The 23203-nt window shown below is 39.3% G+C and overlaps 1 protein-coding gene across 26 annotated transcripts in view; it reads left to right on the plus strand.

The window, feature by feature from the left end:
- The window catches only part of BAZ2B (bromodomain adjacent to zinc finger domain 2B), a 423693-nt gene that overhangs the window by 282503 nt on the left and 117987 nt on the right, over positions 1–23203 (plus strand). For 24 of the 26 annotated variants that reach the window (XM_074399602.1, XM_074399607.1, XM_074399604.1 and 21 more), the window contains 4 exons: positions 17089–17292; positions 17601–17996; positions 20288–20894; positions 22495–22788. In XM_074399602.1, the coding sequence (XP_074255703.1) occupies positions 17089–17292; positions 17601–17996; positions 20288–20894; positions 22495–22788 (1501 nt within the window). The remainder of the gene's footprint in view (positions 1–17088; positions 17293–17600; positions 17997–20287; positions 20895–22494; positions 22789–23203) is intronic. The other 2 variants (XM_074399618.1, XM_074399619.1) reach the window with 1 other exon arrangement.

Raw genomic sequence — 23203 nt, forward strand, 5'->3', positions numbered from 1 at the left:
GTCTATCCAGGTAACTGGATAAGCAAAATATGGGGGGTTTGCATGTGTACATGTACATACATACATACATGTGAATATTGTCCATCTTTAAAAAGGAAGGAAATTCTGATATTTACTACAACATGGATGAACCTTGAGGATATTATTATGCAAAGTGAAGTAAGCCAGACATAAAAGGACAAATACTGTGCCGTATGATTCCACTTATTTGAGGTACATAGATTCATCAGAATTACAGACTGAAGTAGAATACTGGTTGCCAGTGGCTAGCACAGAAGGAGGGATAGAAAGTTAGTGTTTAATAGGTATAGAATTTCAGTTTTACAAGATGAAAAGAGTTAATAGGGATAGAATTTCAGTTTTACAAAACGGATGGCACTAATGTTTGCACGACATTATGAATGTATTTAATATCACTGAACCATACAATTTAAAATAGCTAAGATAGTAAATTTTATGTTATGTGTATTTTACCACAATAAAAAAATGGGAGGGGGGGAATATACATCAAACGTCATCACTCCTGCCACTAGTGTTCTATCCCACTGGGAATAAAGTCCCTGCCAAGGCTTATAAGAGCTGTGTGATCTGACCTCTACCAGTTCATTCATACTTATTTCTTATCTTTGCCTCCCTGGTTCACTATGCTCTAACTGGTCTGCCAACCTGATCATTTTGAACACACTCAACCCACTTCTAGCTGGTGGCTTTTTCCTTTGCCGTTTCTCCTGCCTTGAAAGGCTCTTGTCTATGTCCTTCGTTGAATCACTCTTGCTCTCCCCTAGGTCTCAGCTCAGAAATGTTTTACCTGATGACTATATGTAATGTAAAGCCCCACTGCATTCCCCAGCACACATTGTCTATCCAGTTATTCTATTTTACTCATGGTATTTATCACTCAAAACATTTATTTAAATTGTTTGGATTGGAGATCCCAGATAGCAAAATAGGAACAGTTCTGCAGTGCAGTTCTCAGAACACAGAGGGTGAGTGATCACCACATTTCCAAATGAGTTTTTACAGCCCACAGACCAGGACATTCCTGGGCTGAAAAGCACCACGAGCTTCCAGCATGGCTGTTTCAGCTGGCACTATGGGTCTCCTCACAAAAACTCGCACAAATGCAGTTCCAGGCACCCATTTCAACAGGCACCTGGAATGCCTGGGATACAGAGCCACCTATTCAACTGAAAAAAAAAAGGGGCTGAAAGAGAGAGCCAGGTGATCTGGCTCATTGGGTCCCACGCCCCACAAAGACCAGCACTCTGAAAAGCTCTGGATTGAGAGTTTTGCAGCAAGCGCAGCTAGACCCGGAACAGTCTAGCTCAGTGGGTGGAAGGGCGTCAGCTATTACCAAGGCAGTCCACCACTACCAAGGCAGTCCACCATTACCCAGGCAGTCCGCCATTACCAAGGCAAGCTGCTTTTATTGAGGCAGTCTGCCGTTACCAAGGCAGTCCGCCATTACTGAGGTAGACCATGATTACCGAGGCAGTTCTAATAGGAAGTTTGCACAGTAGCTGGGCAGAGCCCACAGCAGCTCAGTAACCCCTCTGCTGGTAGACTGCAGCTAGAGTACCACCTTGCTGGGCAGGGCTTGTGTAAAAAAAGGCAGCAGCACATCAGAAACTTATAAATAAAGCCACACCTTCTCAGGAGAGAGCACCTGGGGAAGAAGGCATTTATGAGTTCCACTGCATCAGACTTAAACGTACCTGCCCAGAAGCTCTGAAGGGAAAAACAGAGCTCCCAGCTGAGCACTTGGACTCCAGTAAGGGACAGATTGTCTCCTCAGGCAGCTCCCTAATGCCTATACATCCAAAGAGACACCTTGTAAAGGAAAGCCCAGGCAGTCATCTGGCGGGTACTCTTCTGGGATGAAGATAACAGCACAAGAAACTGGCAGCAACACTTACTGTTCTTCAGCCCTCGTGGGTGATCCCCAGGAAAGCAGGGTCTGGAATGGACCTCAAGCAGGCTTACAGTAGAGGGGCCCGACTGTTAGAAGAAAAACTAAAAAACAGAAAGAAATAACTACATCAGCAACAAAAAGGATGTCTAATCCGAGACCCCGTTCAACACCAACTACAAAGACCACAGGTAGATAAATCCACAAAGATGGGAAGAAACCAGTGCAAAAAGATGAAAACACCAAAAACCAGAATGCCTCTCCTCCTCCAACGGATCACAACTCCACACAAGGAAGGAAACAACACTGGATGGAGAATGAGTCTGATGAATTGACAGAAAAAGGCTTCACAAAGTGGGTAATAACAAACTTCTGAGCTAAAAGAGAATGTGCTAACCCAATGCAAAGAAACTAAGAACCTTGAAAAAAGGTTAGACGAAATGATAACGAGAATAAAACAACTTAGAGAAAAATATAAATAACCTGCTGGAGCTGAAATACCCAACAAGAGAACTTCATGAAGCATACACAAGTTTCAATAGCCAAACTGACCAAGCAGAAGAACGGTTATCAGAGATTGAAGATCAACTCAATGAAATAAAATGAGAGGGCAAGATTAGAGAAAAAACAGTGAAAAGAAATGAAGAAAGTCTCCAAGAAATACGGGATTATGTGAAAAGACCTAATCTACTCTTGATAGATGTACCTGAATGCAATGGAGAGAATGAATCCAAGCTAGAAAAGGATATTATTTCCCCAACCAAGCAAGCCAGACCATTATTCCAGTCGAGGAAATACAGAGAACACCACAAAGATATTCCTCAAGAAGAATAACCCCAAGGCACATAATTGTCAGATTCACCAGGGTTGAAATGAAGGAGAAAATGCTAAGGGCAGCAAGAGAGAAAGGTCCAGTTACCCACAAAGGGAAGCCCATCAGACTCACAGCAGATCTCTCGGTAGAAACCCTACAAGCCAGAAGAGATTGGGGGCCAATATTCAACATCCTTAAAGAAAAGAACTTTCAACCTAGAATTTCATATCCAGCCAAAAAAAGCTTCATAAGCGAAGGAGAAATAAAATCCTTTATGAACAAGCAATTGCTGAGAGATTTCATCACCACCAGGCCTGCCTTACAAGAGCTCCTGAAAGAAGCACTAAACATAGAAAGGAACAACCAGTACCAGCCACTCCAACAACATACCAAATGGCAAAGAGCATCGGCACAATGAAGAAACTGCATCAACTAACAGGCAAAACAACCAGCTACCATCAAAATGGCCTGATCAAATTAACACATAACAATATTAACCTTAAATGTAAATGGGCTAAATGCACCATTGAAAAGACACAGACAGGCAAATTGGATAAAAAGTCAAGACCCAGGCCGGGCACGGTGGCTCAAGCCTGTAATCCCAGCACTTTCGGAGGCTGAGGCAGGTGGATCACGAGGTCAACAGATCGAGACCATCCTGGTCAACATGGTGAAACCCCGTCTCTACTAAAAATACAAAAAATTAGCTGGGCATGGTGGCACATGCCTGTAATCCCAGCTACTCAGGAGGCTGAGGCAGGAGAATTTTCTGAACCCAAGAGGAGGAGGTTGCGGTGAGCCAAGGTCACGCCATTGCACTCCAGCCTGGGTAACAAGAGCGAAGACTCTGTCTCAAAAAAAAAGTCAAGACCCATATGTGTGCTGTATTCAGGAAACCCATCTCATGTGCAAAGACACACATAGGCTCAAAATAAAAGGATGAAGGAAGATTTACCAAGCAAATGGAGAGCAAAAAATACAGGAAGTTGCAGTCCGAGTCTCTGATAAAATAGACTTTAAAACAACAAAGATCAAAAGAGGCAAAGAAGGACATTACATAATGGTAAAAGGATGAATGCAACAAGAAGAGCTTACTATCTGAAATATAGATGCACCCAGTACAGGAGCACCCAAATCCATAAAGCAATTCTTAGAGACCTAAAAAGAGACTTAAGACTTTCACACAATAATAGTGGGAGGCTTTAACACTCCACTGTCAATAGTAGACAGATCAATGAGACAGAAAATTAACAAGGATATCCAGGACTTGAACTCAGATCTGGAACAAGCAAACCTAGTAGACATTTATAGAAATCTCCACCCCAAATCCACAGAATATACATTCTTTTCAGCAACACATCACACTTACTCCAAAACTGACCACATAACTGGAAGTAAATCACTCCTCAACAGATGCAAAAGAACAGAAATCATAACAGTCTCTCAGACCACAGTGCAATCAAATTAGAACTCAAGATTAAGAAACTAACTCAGAACCACACAGCTTCATGGCAACTGAATAACTAGCTCTTGAATGTTGACTGGATACACAATGAAATGAAAGCAGAAATAAAGATGTTCTTTGAAACCAATGAGAATGAAGACACAACATACCAGAATCTCTAGGACACATTTAAAGCAGTGTCTAGAGGAAAATTTATACCAATAAATGTGCACATAAGAAGCAAGGAAAGATGTAAAATCAACACCCTATCATCAAAATCGAAAGAGCTAGAGGAAGAAGATCCAAAAAACTCAAAAGCTAGCAGGAGACCAGAAATAACTAAGATCAGAGCAGAACTAAAGGAGACAGAGACACAAGAAACTCTTCAAAAAATCCATTAATCCAGGGGCTGGTTTTTCGAAAAGTTAAAAAAATGGGCCACTAGCCAGATTAATAAAAAAGAAAAGAGCGATGAATCAAATAGATGCAATAAAAAAAATAAAGGGGATAGCACCACTGATTCCACAATAATACAAACTACAATCAGAGATTACTACAAACAACTCGATACACGTAAACCAGTAAACCTGGAAGAAATGGATAAATTCCTGGACACTTGCACCCTCCCAAGCCTAAAGCAGGAAGAATTTGAAACCCTGAATAGATCAATAACAAGGTCTGAAGTTTAGGCAGCAATTAATAGCCTACCTACCAAAAAAAGCCCACATCCAGATGGGTTGACAGCCAAATTCTACCAGACATATAAAGAGAAGCTGGTACCACTCCTTCTGAAACTATTCCAAAGAATACAAAAAGAGGGAATCCTTCACAAATCATTTTATGAAACCAACATCATCCTGATACCAAAACCTAGCAGAGACTCAACAAGAAAAGTAAACTTCAGGCTAATGTCCATGATGAACATAGATGTGAAAATCTTCAATACAATACTGGCAATCCGATTGCAACAGCAGATCAAAAAGCTTATCCATCACAATCAAGTAGACTTCATCCTGGGGATGCAAGGCTGGTTGAACATATGCAAGTCTGTAAACTTAATCCACCACGTAAAGAGAACCAAAGACAAAAACCACATGATTATCTCAGTAGATGCAGAGAAGGCCTTTGACAAAATTCAACAGCACTTTATGCTAAAAACTCTCAATAAACTAGGTATAGATGGAATGTATCTCCAAATAGTAAAAGTTATTTATGATAAACTCACAGCCAATATCATACTCAATAGGCTAAAACTGGAAGCGTTTCCTCTGAAATCTGACAGTAGACAAGGATGCCCTCTCTCACCACTCCTATTCAATATAGTACTGGAAGTTCTAGCCAGAGCAATCAGGCAAGAAAAAGAAATAAAGGGTATTCAGTTAGGAGAAGAGGAAGTCAAATTGTCTCTATTTGCAGATGACATGATTGTATATTTAGAAGGCCCCATCGTCTCAGCCCAGAATCTACTGAAACTGATAAGCAACTTCAGCAAAGTCTCAGGATACAAAATCAATGTGCAGAAATCACAAGCATTCCTATACCTCAGTAACAGACTAAAAGAGAACCAAATCAAGAATGAACTGCCATTCACAATTGCTACAAAGAGAATAAAATACCTAGGAATACAAGTAACAAAGGATGTAAAGGACCCCTTCAGGATATCTATGAACCACTGCTCAAGGAAACAGGAGAAGGCACAAACGGATGAAAAAATATTCCATGCTCATGATTAGGAAGAATCAATATTGTGAAAATGGCTATACTACCCAAACTAATTTACAGATTCAACACTATCCCCATCAAGCTACCTATGACCCTCTGCACAGAACTGGAAAAATACACTTTAAACTTCATATGGAACCAAAAGAGAGCCTGTATAGCCAAGACAATCCTAAGCAAAAAGAACAAAGCTGGAGGCATCATGCTACCCAACTTCAAACTATACTACAAGGCTACAGTAATCAAAACAGCATGGTACTGGTACCAAAACAGAGATATAGAGGAATGGAACTGAACAGAGGCCTCAGAGGCAACACCACACATCTACAACCATCTGATCTTTGACAAACCTGACAAAAACCAGCAATAGGGAAAGGATTGCGTGTTTAATAAATGGTCTTTGGAAAACTGGCTAGCTATGACCGGAAAACAAAAACTGGATCCCTTCCTGATACCTTACAGTAAAATTAACTCCAGATGGATTAAAGATTTAAACATAAGACCTAACACGATAAAAACCCTAAAAGAAAACCTATGCAATACCATTAAGAACATAGGCATAGCCAAGTACTTCATGAATAAAATACCAAAGCATTGGCAACAAAAGCCAAAATGGACAAATGGGATCTAATTAAACTCCAGAACTTCTGCACAGCAAAGGAAACATTCTTTAGAGTGAACTGGCAACCAAGAGAATGGGAAAAAATTTTTTACAATCTACCCATCTAACAAAGGGCTAATATTCAGAATGATAGACTGGACAAGGAAAATGTGGCATATATACACCATGGAATACTATGCAGCCATATAAAACTATGAGTTTGTATCCTTTGTAGGGACATGGAAGAATCTGGAAACCATCATTCTCAGCAAACTGACACAAGAACAGAAAATCAAACACCGCATGTTCTCATTCATAGGTGGGTGTTGAACAATGAGAACACATGGACACAGATGGGAGCATCACAAACTAGGGTCTGTTGCGGGGGACTAGGGGAGGGACAGTAGGGGGTAGGGAGATTGAGGAGGGATAACATGGGGAGAAATGCCAGATACAAGTGACGGAGGATGGAGGCAGCAAACCACATTGCCATGTATGTACCTGTGCAACAAGTCTTCATGATCTGCACATGTACCCCAGAATCTAAAGTATAATAAAAAACATACATTAAAAAAAATTATTGATTCTCTTCTTCCTGTTCTCACTAGGCAGAGGTGATGTCTGCTTCTCACACCCTTGTATCCCCAGAGACTTGAGCAACTGTGCCTGATACATCATAGCCTTAAAAATATATTTCTTTTGTTATTAAACAAAATAAATATACAGTGAAATGAAGGTTCAAGGAGAGGGTTCTAAAACATTTTCTCACATTGGATGGGGGAAAACTAATAAGATGTTATGTGATCACTTTTTAATGAATGTAAGAAGACTAACTTTTTAAAATATTTTAGCCTGTAGTCCCAACTAGTTGGAAGGCTGAGGCAGGAGAATTGCTTGAGCCCAGGAGTTCAAGGCTACAGTGAGCTATGCTAGCACCATTATACTCTAGCTTAGGTGACAGAGTGAGACTCTGACTCATTACAATAAAAAAATTTTTAAATAAAATTTTTTAAAAGTAATAAAACATTTTAAATGAGAGAAAAGAGACTAATTATTTGTTGAAATACACGCATATACATACTCTAATAAAATGAAACTGATTTTCCAGATTCAACACTATCTTTTCCCTTTTTCTCTAATAAACTCATCTTTTCCCTTTTTCTCTAAGATACTTGTCTTCTCATTTCTACTTGTTTTAATGAATACTAAATCGGTTACCTTATAAAAATAGGACTCTTTACACATGGCAAAAGAATGCTCAACAGAGACTCCCTGCATCAGAATCACATTAAGTACCCGTTTAGAAGTGGAACTCAGGAATGTACTGTTTTTAACAAGTTTTGCAAGATAATCTTATGCACCCTAAAGCTTCAGAACCAGCATCTCTGGACGACTACTCCTGGGGAGTGTAGTTCCCATTTCTCATGCCATCTTTAAATAAAATGCTACATACTTACTCCTTGGGCAATGAAACAGGAGTTTATTTTTCTCTGCTAAATCATTGTAGCTCTCTTCTTTTTCTTTTTCTTTTTTTTTTTTTTTTTTGAGACGGAGTTTCACTCTTGTTACCCAGGCTGGAGTGCAATGGTGTGACCTAGGCTCACCGCAACATCCACCTCCTGGGTTCAAGCAATTCTCCTGCCTCAGCCTCCTGAGTAGCTGGGATTACAGGCAGGTGCCACCATGCCCAGCTAATTTTTTGTTTTTTTAGTAGAGACAGGGTTTCACCATGTTGACCAGGATGGTCTCAATCTGTTGACCTTGTGATCCACCTGCCTCGGCCTCCGAAAGTGCTGGGATTACAGGCATGAGCCACCGCGCCTGGCCTCTTTTTTTTTTTTTAATTGCATTTTAGGTTTTGGGGTACATGTGAAGAACATGCAGGATTGTTCCATACGTAGACAGATGGCAATGTGATTTGCTGCCTTCCTCCCCTTCACCTATATCTGGCATTTCTCCCCATGCTATCTCTCCCCAACTCCCCACCCTCTGCTGTCCCTCTTCTATTTTCCCCTAACAGACCTCAGTGTATAGTGCTCCCCTCCCTGTGTCCATGTTTTCTCATTGTTCAACACCCACCTATGAGTGAGAACATGCGGTGTTTCATTTTCTGCTTTTGTGTCAGTTTGCTGAGAATGATGGAGTCCAGGTTTATCCATGTCCCTACAAAGGACATGAACTCATCGTTTTCGATGGCTGCATAGTATTCCATGGTGTATATGTGTCACATTTTCCCTATCCAGGGTATCATCGATGGGCATTTGGGTTAGTTCCAGGTCTTTGCTATTGTAAACAGTGCTGCAATGAACATTTGTGTGCATGTGTCCTTATAGTAGAATGATTTATAATCCTTTAGATATATACCCAGTAATGGGATTGATGGGTCAAATGGAATTTCTATTTCTAGGTCCTTGAGGAATCGCCACACTGTCTTCTACAGTGGTTGAACTAATTTACACTCCCACCAACAGTGTAAAAGTGTTCCTGTTTCTCCACATCCTCTCCAGAATCTGTTGTCTCCAGATTTTTTAATGATCGCCATTCTAACTGGCTTGAGATGATATCTCAATGTAGTTTTGATTTGCATTTCTCTAATGACCAGTGATGATGAGCACTTTTTCTTATGTTTGATGGCCTCCTGTATGTCTTCTTTTGTAAAGTGTCTGTTCATATCTTTTGCCCACTTTTGGATGGACTTGTTTGTTTTTTTCTTGTAAATCTGTTTTAGTTCTTTGTAGATTCTGGATATCAGCCCTTTGTCAGATGGGTAAACCACAAAAAATTTTTCCCATTCTGTTGATTGCCGATTCACTCTAATGACTGTTTCTTTCGCTGTGCAGAGGCTGTGGAGTTTAATTAGGTCCCATTTGTCTATTTTGGCTTTTGTTGCCAATGCTTTTGGTGTTTTGGTCATGAAGTCCTTGCCTACGCCTATGTCCTGAATGGTTTTGCCTAGATATTCTTCTAGGGTTTTTATGGTGTTAGGTCTTATGTTTTAGTCTTAAATCCATCTGGAGTTAATTTTAATGTAAGGTGTCAGGAAGGGGTCCAATTTCTGCTTTCTACACATGGCTAGCCAGTTTTCCCAACACCATTTATTAAACAGTGAATCCGGCCGGGCGTGGTGGCTCACGCCTGTAATCCGAGCACTTTGGAGGCCAAGGCGTGTGGATCACCTGAGGTCAGGAGTTCAAGCCAGCCTGAGCAACATGGTGAAACCCCGTCTTAATAAATAAATGAATAAATAAATAAATAAACAGTGAATCCTTTCCCTATTGCTTGTTTTTGTAAGGTTTGTCAAAGATCGGATGGTTGTAGATATGTTGTGTTGCCTCCAAGGCCTCTGTTCTGTTCCATTGGTCCGTATCTGTTTTGGTACCAGTACCACGCTGTTTTATTACTGTAGCCTTGTAGTATAGTTTGAAGTCTGGTAGTGTGATGCCTCCCACTTTGTTCTTTTTGCTTAGAATTGACATGGCTATACGGGCTTTCTTTTGGTTCCATATGAATTTTAAGGTGTTTTTTTCCAGTTCTGTGAAGGTCATTGGTAGCTTGATGGGGATAGTGTTAAATCTGTAAATTACTTTGGACAGTATGGCTATTTTCACAATATTGATTCTTCCTAACTATGAACATGGAATGTTTCTCCATCTGTTTGTGTCCTCTCTTATTTCATTGAGCAGTGGCTTGTAGTTCTCCTTGAAGAGGTCCTTTACATTCCTTGTTAGTTGTATTCCTAGGTATTTTATTCTCTTTGTAGCAGTTGTGAATGGCAGTTGGTTCTTGATTTGGCTCTCTTTAAGTCTGTTATGGGTGTATAGGAACACCTGTGATTTTTGCACATTGATTTTGTATCCTGAGACTTTGCTGAAGTTGCTTATCAGTTTCAGGAGATTTTTGGCTGAGACTATGGGGTTTTCTAGATATACAATCATGTCGTCTGCAAATAGAGACTATTTGACTTCCTCCTTTCCTATTTGAATACCATTTATTTCTTTTACTTTCCTGATTGCTCTGGCTAGAACTTCCAGTACTTTATTGAATAGGAGTGGTGAGAGAGGGCATCCTTGTCTAGTGCCAGATTTCAAAGGAAATGCTTCCAGTTTTTGCCCATGATATTGGCTGTTGGTTTGTCATAAATAGCTTTTATTATTTTGAAATACGATCCATCAATACCTAGTTTATTGAGGGCTTTTAGCATAAAGGGCGGTTAAATTTTGTCAAAGGCCTTCTCTGCATCAATTGAGATAATCATGTGATTTTTGTCTTTGGTTCTGTTTATGTGGTGAATCACGTTTATAGACTTGCGTATGTTGAACCAGCCTTGCATCACCCGGATGAATCCTACTTGATCATGGTAGATGAGCTTTTTGATGTGCTGTTGCAGTCGGCTTGCCAGTATTTTACTGAAGATTTTTGCATCTATGTTCATCATAGATATTGGCCTGAAATTTTCTTTTCTTGTTGAGTCTCTGCCGGATTTTGGTATCAGGATGATGTTGATCTCATAAAATGATTTGTGAAGGATTCCCTCTTTTTGGATTATTCAGAATAGCGTCAGAAGGAATAGTACCAGCTTCTCTTTTATGTGTGGTAGAATTCGGCGGTGAAGCCTGTCTGGACCTGGGTTTTTTTTGGGTGGTAGGCTCTTAATTGCTGCCTAAACTTCAGACCTTGTCATTGATCTGTTCAGGGTTTCGACTTCTTCCTGGTTTAGGCTTGGGAAGAGGCAAGTGTCCAGGAATTTATCCATTTCTTCCAGGTTTACTAGTTTATGTGCATAGAGTTGTTTGTAATAATCTCTGATAATGATTTGAATTTCTGTGGAATCTGTGGTGATATCCCCTTTATCATTTTTTATTGCATCAATTTGGTTATTCTCTCTTTTCCTTTTTATTTATCTGGCTAAGTGGCCTATTTTGTTGATCTTTTCACAAAACCAGCTCCTGGATTTATGGATTTTTTGAAGGGTTTTTTGTGTCTCTGTCTCCTTCAGTTCTGCTCAGATCTTACTTATTTCTTGTCTTCTGCTAGGTTTTGAGTTTTTTGGATCTTGCTTCTCTCGCTCTTTCAATTTTGACAATACAGTGTCAATTTTAGATGTCTCCTTGCTTCTCATGTGGGCACCTATTGCTATATATTTTCCTGTAGAGATTGCTTTGTGTCCTACTAGAGATTCTGGTATGTTGTGTCTTTGTTTTGTTGGTTTCGAAGAACATCTTTATTTCTGCCATCATTTCATTGTTTATCCAGTCAACATTCAAGAGCAAGTTGTTCCGTTTACATGAAGCTGTGAGCTTCTGAGTTAGTTTCTGCATTCTGAGTTCTAACTTGATTGCACTGTGGTCTGAGAGACTGTTGTTATGATTTCTATTCTTTTCCATTTGCTGAGGAGTGATTTGCTTCCAATTATGTGGTCAGTTTTAGAGTAGGTATGATGTGGTGCTGAGAAGAATGTATATTCTGTGGATTTGGGGTGGAGAGTTCTGTAAATGTCTATTAAGTTTGCTTGTTCCAGGTCTGAGTTCAAGTCCTGGATATCCTTGTTAATTTTCTGTCTGGTTGATCTGTCTAATATTGACAATGGGGTGTTAAAGTCTCCCACTATTATTGTTTGGGAGTCTAAGTCTCTTTGTAAGTCATTAAGAACTTGCCTTATGTATCTGGGTGCTCCTGTATTGGGTGCATATATATTTAGGATCGTTAGCTCTTCTTGTTGCATTGATCCTTTTACCATTATGTAATGTCCTTCTTTGTCTCTTTTAATCTTTGTTGCTTTAAAGTCTATTTTATCAGAGATTAGAATTGCAACTCCTGCTTTTTTTTGTTCTCCATTTGCTTGGTAAATCTTCCACCATCCCTTTATTTTCAGCCTTTGTGTATCCTTGCATGTGAGATGGGTTTCCTGGATGCAGCACACCGATGGGTTTTGGGTTTTTACCCAATTTGCCAGTCTGTGTCTTTTGATTGGGGCATTTAGTACATTTACATTTAGGGTTAATATTGTTATGTGTGAATTTGATACTGCCATTTTGATGCTAGCTGGCGGTTTTGTCCATTAGCTGATGCACATTCTTCATTGTGTTGATATTCTTTACCATTTGATATGTTTTTGGAGTGGCTGGTACTGGTTGTTCCTGTATATATGTAGAGCCTCTTTCAGGAGCTCTTGTAAAGCAGGCCTGGTGGTGATGAAATCTCTGAGTACTTGCTTGTTCACAAAGGATTTTATTTTTCCTTCACTTATGAAGCTTTTTTTGGCTGGATATGAAATTCTAGGTTGAAAGTTCTTTTCTTTGAGGATGTTGAATATTGGCCCCCACTCTCTTCTGACTTGTAGGGTTTCTGCAGAGAGATCTGCTGTGAGTCTGATGGGCTTCTCTTTGTGGGTAACCCGACCTTTCTCTCTTGTTGCGCTTAGCATTTTCTCCTTCATTTCAACCCTGGTGAATCTGACGATTATGTGCCTTGGGGTTGCTCTTCTTGAGGAATATCTTTGTGGTGTTCTCTGTATTTCCTAGACTTGAATATTGGCCTGCCTTACTAGGTTGGGGAAATTTTCCTGGATAATATCCTGAAGAGCATTTTCCAGCATGGATTGATTCTCTTCGTCACATTCAGGTACACCTATCAAATGTAGATTAGGTCTTTTCACATAGTCCCACATTTCTTGGAGACTGTTCATTTCCTTTTTACCCTTTTTTGTCTAATCTTGCCTTTCCATTTTATTTCATTGAGTTGATCTTCGACCTCTGATATCCTTTCTCCTGCTTGGTCAATTCGGCTGTTGAAACTTGTGCATGCTTTGTGAAGTTCTCGTGCTGTGTTTTTCAGCTCCATCAATTCACTTATATTCCTAAGTTGTCCATTCTTTCTAGCGTTTCATCAAATCTTTTTTCAAGGTTCGTAGTTTCTTTGCAGTGGGTTAGAACGTGTTCTATCAGCTGCATCAATTCACTTATATTTTTAATTTGTCCATTCTTTTTAGCATTTCATCAAATCTTTTTTCAAGGTTCTTAGTTTCTTTGCAATGGGTTAGAACATGTTCTTTTAGCTCACAGAAGTTTCTTATTACCCACCTTCTGAAGCCTGATTCTGTCATTTCATCTCCATCCTGCCTTGTTCCGTTGCTGGTGAGGAGTTGTGATCCCTTGTAGGAGGAGAGGTGTTCTGGTTTCAGGTGTTTTTATCCTTTTTCGCTGGTTTCTTCCCATCTTTGTAGATTTATCCCCCTGTTGTCTTTGTAGTTGCTGACTTTCAGATTGGGTCTCTGAGTGGACGTCCAATGTGTTGATGATGAAGTTATTTCTGTTTCTTAGTTTTCCTTCTATCAGTCTGGCCCCTCTGCTGTAGGACTGCCGAGGTCCACTCCAGGCCCTGCTTGCCTGGGGATCACCTGCAGCAGCTGCAGAACAGTAGGGATTGCTACCAGTGTCTTCTTCTGCTATCTTTGTCCCAGAAGGATACCCGCCAAATGTCAGTCTGATCTCTCCTTTATGAGGTGACTCTTTGCATATATGGGGGTCAGAGAGCTGCTTGAGGAGGCAGTCTGTCCTTTATAGGAGCTGAAGTGCTGAGCTGTGAGATCTGTTGTTCATTCAGAGCTGCTGGGCAGGTACGTTTAGGTCTGCTGCAGCAGAACTCATAAACCCCCCTTTTTTTTTTCCCAGGTGCTCTGTCCCAGGGAGTTAGGACTTTATTTATGAGTTTTCGTTGTGCTGCTGCCTTTTTTTCAGGGCTGCCCTGCCCAGCAAGAAGGCAGCCTAGTTACTGTCTGCCTGCAGAGGCTTTGCTGAGCTGCTGTGGGCTCCACCCAGCTGCTATATGAATTTCCCTGCAGTCCTGTTTATATGGGTGTAGTTAGAGCTGCCTCAGCAATGGTGGCCCACCTCTGTAATGGCAGACTCTCTCTGTAATGGCAGGTTGCCTTAGCAATGGCGGGTTGCCTTGGCAATGGTGGGCTGCCTCTGCAATGGCGGACTACCTCCGTAGTGGTGGCGTACCTCGGTAATGGCGGACACCCCTCCCCAGCAAAGCGGGGCCATCGTGTGTTCAGCTGTGCTTGTTCTGAGATTCTCAACCCAGAGCTTTTCCAATTGCTGTTTTTTTTTTGTGGGGGCGGGACCAGCTGAGCCTGATCACCTGGCTCCCTGCCTCTCAGCCTTTTGTTGTTGTTGTTGAATGGTCAATTCTCTCCCAAGTCTTCCAGTCGCCTGTTGAAAAAGCGCTGGGATCTGTGTGATTTCCCTTGCAGCAACTCACTGCGCCACTGTATCCTGCACTAAGATTCGTGTTGTTTTTTTTGCCCAGGAATCTCCTGGCCTGGCTCCCTGTTTCAATCCCCTTTTAAATCAGATGAATGGGCGACTGTGCCTTCCCGGGGCTCCAGTCACCAGCTAAACGGGCACCCTGACCAGTGTATTTTGTACAGAGAACCGCCGCACTGGGGCGCCGGCAAAGTAGCCGCACAGGCCAAAATAGCCACGCAGACCAAAACAGCTGCAATGGCCACCCGTGGGGCTCCTCCACCTGGGAATCTCCTGGTCTGTGGGCAATAAAAATCTGTCTGGAAATGTGGCGTCCACTCACCCTCTGCGCTTTCACTGGGAGCTGCAATCCTGAGCTGTTCCTAAATGGCCATCTTTGTTAAGTATGTTAGCTCTCTTATTTCTTATCTTTCTTAGCCCTTAGTAAAACAAAAATGATAATTTCAGTATAGGCACCTTACGATTTTCATAGTCTTACTGTACATGCTTAGAAAACCACAACAGATTTTGATTGCAAAGAAGTAGCTGTTTCTTTGACAAACAAATGATAGTCTTAATATTAATGCATTATTATTTCCCTGGTCTTTCTCATCTTGTGGTTCCCATACAATTCCAATTCAGTTTCTCATTCCTCTCTGCCCTACTCTGAGGATAGAAAACTCAAGAAATGTTGATAGCTGTTAGTCTGCTTATTGAATTGTGTATCTTTGAAGGAGCCATTCTGGTAGCTAGTTTAGAGCAGTTAAAACAGAGTTAATGCAAGAATATAATGGCAGGAATGACTCTCCTCACTCATATGAATGTTACCTGAATCAGTGTTCAGAAGACACAATAAAAAACTACAGATATGCAATCTGTAACTGTGGCTTCAATTTAGCTTTCTGTTATGGAGATTATATTACTGTATTTCATTCCCCAAGCCCCAGTAGTCATGAAAGGATGTATTTCTGTTAAGATTATGACTTTTGTAACTTATTGCTATTTTGTTCTTTATCAGCAAATGCCATTGAAATGTTTCTAGATTATACTTAATCTTCTTGCTCCATTATTTCAGTGTTTCTCCTTTTCTCTTTTTCTTTTGGTGAAATTTTAACTTTCCCATTGTTAAATAATTATAGATATTTTCAATATTCTGCATGACAGAGCTTGCACTTTTTATTGAGGAGTTCTGTCATAAGTTGATTGATCAGTTTGTTTTTTTTTATAATTCCTCTCATGATGTTTTCTCTTTTTATCCACTACTATTATGTGTTCTTGAACACAAAACTACTCTTTTACATGACCTAATAGCACTTTCTACCAGCTTTGGATTTTGTTTTTCTTGCAGAGTCTTAAATGTTCCAAAAATAAATCTCTCTCTTTATGTTTATCTATCTTGTCTTTTTTAAAATCTTTTCTGAAATGAAACATAAACAGTTAAATTCCTTGACTCTAACTAAAGCAGCCCTGTAAATCTTTTGCTACCCTACTCTGTCTTCTCTACAGCACTTATTATTATATGGAATGATTTGCTTTTATACTAAGCATCTGTCTACACTCCCCTACCACCAGCGCTAGTAAGTTTCTTGAAGGCAAGGACTCTGTCTTGGACATACCTGGAAAGGTGTGTGTGGCATGGTATAAGTAAATGTTTGGCTACTGCTTCACTGTCTGTCTGCAAAAAGAAAGAAGACTAAAGCTATATGCGTAACTTTCAATGTATATATCATAGTTGGGATTATTTTGTGAACTGATCTTTTTCATCTGTCATACATTTTGAAGAATAACAGCAATATCAGTACATCTACACATATACTATATTGTTATTTTCAATATTCTACATGACAGCACTTGCACTTTTTATTAAGGAGTTCTGTCATATAAGATAATTGGCCAGGCGCAGTGGCTCACGCCCGTAATCCCAGCACTTTGGGAGGCCGAGGCGGGTGGATCACGAGGTCAAGAGATCGAGACCATCCTGGTCAACATGGTGAAACCCCATCTCTACTAAAAATACAAAAAAAATTAGCTGGGCATGGTGGCACGTGCCTGTAATCCCAGCTACTTAGGAGGCTGAGGCAGGAGAATTGCCTGAACCCAGGAGGCGGAGGTTGCGGTGAGCCGAGATTGCGCCATTGCACTCCAGCCTGGGTAACAAGAGTGAAACTCCGTCTCAAGGAAAAAAAAAAAAAAAGATAATTGATCAGTTTGTCAAATAATTACCGTGACAATATGACTTTTTCCTACAATGACATTTTGAGATCGAAAACATTTGAAAATTATAAAGAGCACACCCTTTTATGAAGTGAATGTTTTCCAGAAATAAAGTCTTGCCAATACCTTGTCATTTTCCAGAAACCAAGGAAGAAAGCTATGGAAAGTTCTAGCAACAGTGAGAGTGATTCAGGCACATCATCAGACACCTCAAGTGAAGGCATTAGTAGTAGTGATTCAGATGATCTAGAAGAAGATGAAGAGGAAGAAGATCAAAGTATTGAAGAAAGTGAAGATGATGATTCTGATTCAGAGAGTGAAGCACAGCATAAAAGTAACAACCAGGTATAATTTTTTTCATGGACAGTATCCAGACATATTCATATTTAGGAATTACCTGGTTTATCTTGACTCTCAAGTCTGTAGTTTTAAAGTTAATCATTATTCTGCGCTCATACTTTTGCACAAGAAAGAACATAAGATGGATATTTTTAAAGGAACATGTGGTATTTGTTTTACTTATTTTTAGATTTTTAGATATTATCATAAGGCCTAATAACACTTTTAAAGTACCCTTTGTCTTCAGGTTTTACTGCTTGATATTCTTTGTCTTAATAGATGTTAGGAAGTTACCTTTTTATTTTTATTTCTAGGTGCTATTACATGGTATTTCAGACCCAAAAGCAGATGGACAGAAAGCAACTGAAAAAGCCCAGGAAAAAAGAATACACCAGCCATTACCTCTAGTGTCTGAATCCCAGACTCACTCATCATTCCAATCCCAGCAGAAACAGCCTCAGGTTTTGTCACAGCAGCTTCCATTTATTTTCCAAAGCTCTCAGGCAAAGGAGGAATCTGTGAACAAACACACCAGTGTAATACAGTCTACGGGATTGGTGTCCAATGTGAAACCTTTATCTTTGGTAAATCAAGCCAAAAAGGAAACTTACATGAAACTCATAGTTCCTTCTCCTGATGTTCTTAAAGCAGGGAATAAAAATACCTCTGAAGAATCTAGTTCATTGACCAGTGAATTGAGATCCAAACGGGTGAGTTACAAATTATTTACATAAGAATTTTTTTATTAAAAAAAGATATAGCTTCTATATTATCTTATAATAGACAAGTTTAAATTAAATTCTACTCTCATTTTAATTACTTAGTGTTCAGCGGTAGAATATGTACATCAGAAAATAAATTTCTCTGATTTTATTTTTCTTTCTTTCTTTTTTTTTTTGAGACGGAGTTTCGCTCTCGTTACCCAGGCTGGAGTGCAATGGCGCGATCTCGGCTCACCGCAACCTCTGCCTCCTGGGTTCAGGCAATTCTTCTGCCTCAGCCTCCCTAGTAGCTGGGATTACAGGCACGCGCCACCATGCCCAGCTAATTTTTGTATTTTTAGTAGAGACGGGGTTTCACCATGTTGACCAGGATGGTCTCGATCTCTTGACCTCGTGATCCACCCGCCTCGGCCTCCCAAAGTGCTGGGATTACAGGCGTGAGCCACCGCGCCCGGCCTGATTTTATATTCACATATATACCTGGTTAATATATTTTTGGCAATGCAGTCATGTCATTCTAGCTCCCCTGCAACCCATTTCTAAGGTAAGCCCCCACCCCCAAGATCTAATGATTTAGAAGTAAGGGGATAGGCCAGGTACAATGACTCACACTTGTAATCCCAGCACTTTGGGAGGCTGATCACCTGAGGCAGGCAGATCACCTGAAGTCAGTAGTTCAAGACCAGTCTGACCAATATGGTGAAACCCCATCTCTGCTGAAAATACAAAAAATTAGCTGAATGTGGTGGCATGCACCTATAGTCCCAGCTACTCTGGAGGCTGAGATAGGAGAATTGCTTGAACCTGGTAGGCAGAAGTTGCAGTGAACTAAGATCATACCACTGCTCTCCAGCCTGGGTGACAGAGTGAGACTCCGTCTCAGAAAAAGAAAAAGAAAAAAGGGGATAAATACGTTGGAATAAGAAAAGCTTCAAAATTACTTGGGTTTCAAATTAGTGTCCTTTTTTCCCTAATATCAATATATTCTTTTTTTTTTTTTTTTTTTTTTTGAGACAGGATCTTACTCTGTGGCCTAGGCTGGATCTCAGCTCACTGCAACCTCCCCATCCCGGGTTCAAGGGATACTCTTGCTTCACCCTTCCTAGTAGCTGGTACTACAGGCACGTGCCAACACACCTGACTAATATTTGTATATTTAGTAGAGAGGGGTTTTACCATGTTGGCCAGGCTGGTCTCAAACTCTTGACATCAAGTGATCTGCCTGCGTCGGCCTCACAAAGTGCTCAGGAAGTTATTCATTCAGCAACCTAAAATTGTTTTTTGAGTACATACCAAGTATAGGGCTCTGAACAATGTCTTAGGAAGACCATAAAGGTGAATAAATAAGTGCTAATTCATTATTCAGGATGTTAACTTACCTCCTTAGAGATTTAAGGCACGTAGGCATATGCTATGTATACTAAAAGGTGGTATGGCTTAAGAGTTCATATGCTCACCAACTTAGAACTATTTAACTTATGATCTTTCAGCTTTACAATGGCATGCATGCTATGCTATACACATTCAGTAGAAAGTGGTATAATAGTCCCTTGAAGCTGGGCAGCAGCAGTGAGCCACAGATCCTGGTCAGCCACTTGATCACAAGAGCAGACAACCGATACTCTACAGTACTGTGTTGGCAGGTGATTTTGCTCAGCTTTAGGTGAATAAAAGTGTTTTCAGCACATTTAAGGTGGGCTAGACTAAGTTATGATACTTGGTAGGTTAGGTGTATACATCTATTTTTGACTTAACAATATTTTCAACTTTTGGTGAGTATATGGGGAAGTCACCCATGCTAAGTTGAGGAACATCTATATAAAGAGGTAAAGGAGTGCAAAGGATAGAGGCAAAGAATGCTTCTGGCTGGGAAATCTGGAAAGCGTCTTGGGTTGGATCTTGAAGAATAAACAGTATTTTGTCAGCTTGAAGTTTCTGAAAGGAGGCTATTTCATGCAAAGAAAATGATACCAGGTTTGGATTATTATGAAAATTGAAGTAACAGTAAAGAGGGGGTAGTCAAAAGGCATATAATTTTTGAGGGGGAAAAACTAATTAAATTTTAATTAGATGTAGCCAAGATGTAGCAACAAATGTAAATCATGATATACAAGTGACAACAGTCATAGCTGTTGCTATTTTTACAGCACTTGTATATCATGATTTAAATTTGTGTATGATATGATAGCTGTAATTTGTTTTTAGATATTGAAAGCAAATAAAAGCAATCTTTGTTTTTTGGTACATTTTGTTATGTTTTTTAACTTATGTTTCAACAGGAACAATATAAACAGGCATTCCCATCACAATTAAAGAAACAAGAGTCATCTAAGAGCCTGAAGAAGGTTATTGCAGCTTTGTCAAATCCAAAAGCAACCTCTAGTTCACCAGCACATCCAAAACAAACGTTAGAAAACAACCACCCGAATCCATTCTTGACACATGCACTTTTAGGTAATCACCAACCAAATGGAGTTATTCAAAGTGTCATTCAAGAAGCTCCTCTAGCACTTACTACCAAAACTAAAATGCAGAGCAAGATTAACGAAAACATTATTGCTGCAAGTGGCACCCCTTTTTCCTCACCTGTAAATTTGAGTACAAGTGGCAGAAGAACCCCTGGCAATCAGACACCTGTAATGCCCTCTGCCTCTCCCATCCTGCATAGTCAAGGGAAGGAAAAAGCAGTTAGCAATAATGTAAACCCAGTAAAAACACAGCATCACTCCCATCCTACAAAATCGTTAGTGGAACAATTCAGAGGAACAGATTCAGACATTCCCAGTAGTAAAGATTCTGAAGATTCAAATGAAGATGAAGAGGAAGATGATGAGGAAGATGATGAGGAAGATGATGAAGATGATGAATCTGACGACAGCCAATCAGGTTATTTTCATTTTAAAATTTAAAGTATTTTTCTAAATGCTATGTGAATCAAACATTTTAAAGGGCTTCTTAATTCAGACTTAAAATTGGTGTCATTTACTATGTCTCACACAGCTTTTTGCTTTTCTATAATGAGATTGTAAAATACAGGAGTAATTGATACTGGAAATCCTAAGTCAGATTCTCAGCTTGTTATTCATTTGACATTAAACAAATAATCACATTAGAGTGAATACAAATGATGCATAATTAAGGCATAATTTCATCAACTTGGTTAATTTTTATTTCATTTAGGACCACTCTTTTTTTATTTCTTCTGCTACTTGTTAAAATGTATCACCAGCTGTTTTGAAAAAAGGTAAAATTATAGTCACAGTCATTTAGAAGGTACCAAAAACCTAAATCACTATAAATGTCCAACAATAACACAGAATTCATTAAATAGCACATACAGTACTCTCTGATTTAATTTTGAGTCACTTTCTACTTTTTTTTTTTTTTTTTGCTGGGTTGGGGTTTAACTTCTTTGTATTTTTATTTTCCTTCCCTCTCCTCATTCCACAGAAGATTGAAAACATAAAATACAAGAAAGCTTAAATTGTGAATACACAAATGAAATACATATTATAAATGTTTATGGATTTGTTACTGGTCAACTACAGATTCAAGTAATTATTTTAGCAGCTAATTGAACAGGAAAATATACTTAGATATACAATTTAAAGTATCTGTAAGTTAAAAACAAATTTTGTGCTCAGGGTAAGAACCACTCTTCCTGGGGTTCCCATGAAACAACTTTACATGATCATAAATATCAATATTCATAACTTTTAAAACTAATTTTTATAATAAATTTCAATATAGGCAAATAGTATCACACAAACCAGAATTCCACAAGAGCTATTGTTTTGGGAACTATGAGGAAATAGTCTAAGTATCACTCTTATGTATATCAAGTTTAATCTAGTAATAGATTTTACGTATCTAGAGGAATGGATGCATCATGCATAGGATTATATAGCTAGAACAAACAAATTATTAAATTATCCTGCTATAATTTTTTCTGTAAGCCTAATTTTTTGAGAGGCCTGAAAAGCCTGAAGTCTTGTATGTAAATAGAAAAACTGCAGCGAAAAAACCAAGAATCTCCTGTTGAAAATTGTTTTGTTTTACGCCAAAGCCCAAATGAAAGTATAATGGTAGTTCCAGATTTCTCTTTCTCATATTCAACCTATATACTTCTTAAGCCATTGGAATCTGTTAGTGTGAATAGTCAGTTTAATTCCCTCTTTTACTTTAGTTTCTCCATTAAATAAAAAATTATTAAGAAGCCATTAAGCATAACTCATGTGAATAGTGTCACATGAGAACTATTTTATGATTAAAGTGTTGAGTAAAACTTACACTTTAATTTTTTTTGAAGATTTATAGCCTACATATATTATTCTCAAATAGCTTATAATATTTACTCTTCAGGAAAAGTGCTCATTTGAGTTCTCATTCGCAGATGCTGGTTCCTGAACTAGTCCATTTAGATACAAACTGCAAATTATTGGTGATTATCTAGTTATAATATACAAATGCTTCTTTTACTTCCTAGAATCAGATAGTAATTCAGAATCAGATACAGAAGGATCAGAAGAAGAAGATGATGATGATAAAGACCAAGATGAATCAGATAGTGATACTGAAGGAGAGAAAACTTCAATGAAACTGAATAAAACAACTTCCTCTGTCAAAAGCCCTTCCATGAGTCTCACAGCTCACTCAACACCTCGTAACCTCCACATAGCAAAAGCCCCAGGCTCTGCTCCTGCTGCCTTATGTTCTGAATCCCAGTCACCTGCTTTTCTTGGTACATCTTCTTCCACACTTACTTCAAGCCCACACTCTGGTACCTACACTTTATTTTTATTATTCTAAAGTAGAAGTCAACCCATAGCGAGAATTTTTATTGGTAGAGTTTTCTGGAGATGATCTCATGGAAATCAAAATTAAAGCTAGATTTTAGGTTGGCTAAGGAAGGTCAGCATGTATTTTCAAAGGATATGACCCATTACCTAGTCTTTTTTTTCCCCCTGAGCTTCCAGCTTAAGGATCTGACTGATGACAGTTCTTTTGTTTTTGAATCTTTTCTGCTTTTTTTGTTCAGTTTGTGCTTCTAGAATATAGAATTTAATTGACAATTGGACTTTTTTGTACAGTTAACCCTTGAACAATGCAGAGTTTAGGGGCACTGGCCCCTAAACAATTGAAAATCTGTATGTAATTTTGGTTCCTCAAAAACTTAACTACTATTAGCCTACTGT

The sequence above is a fragment of the Saimiri boliviensis genome, chromosome 5 (genome assembly GCF_048565385.1).
Source record: "Saimiri boliviensis isolate mSaiBol1 chromosome 5, mSaiBol1.pri, whole genome shotgun sequence".
NCBI classification, from domain to species: domain Eukaryota; kingdom Metazoa; phylum Chordata; class Mammalia; order Primates; family Cebidae; genus Saimiri; species Saimiri boliviensis.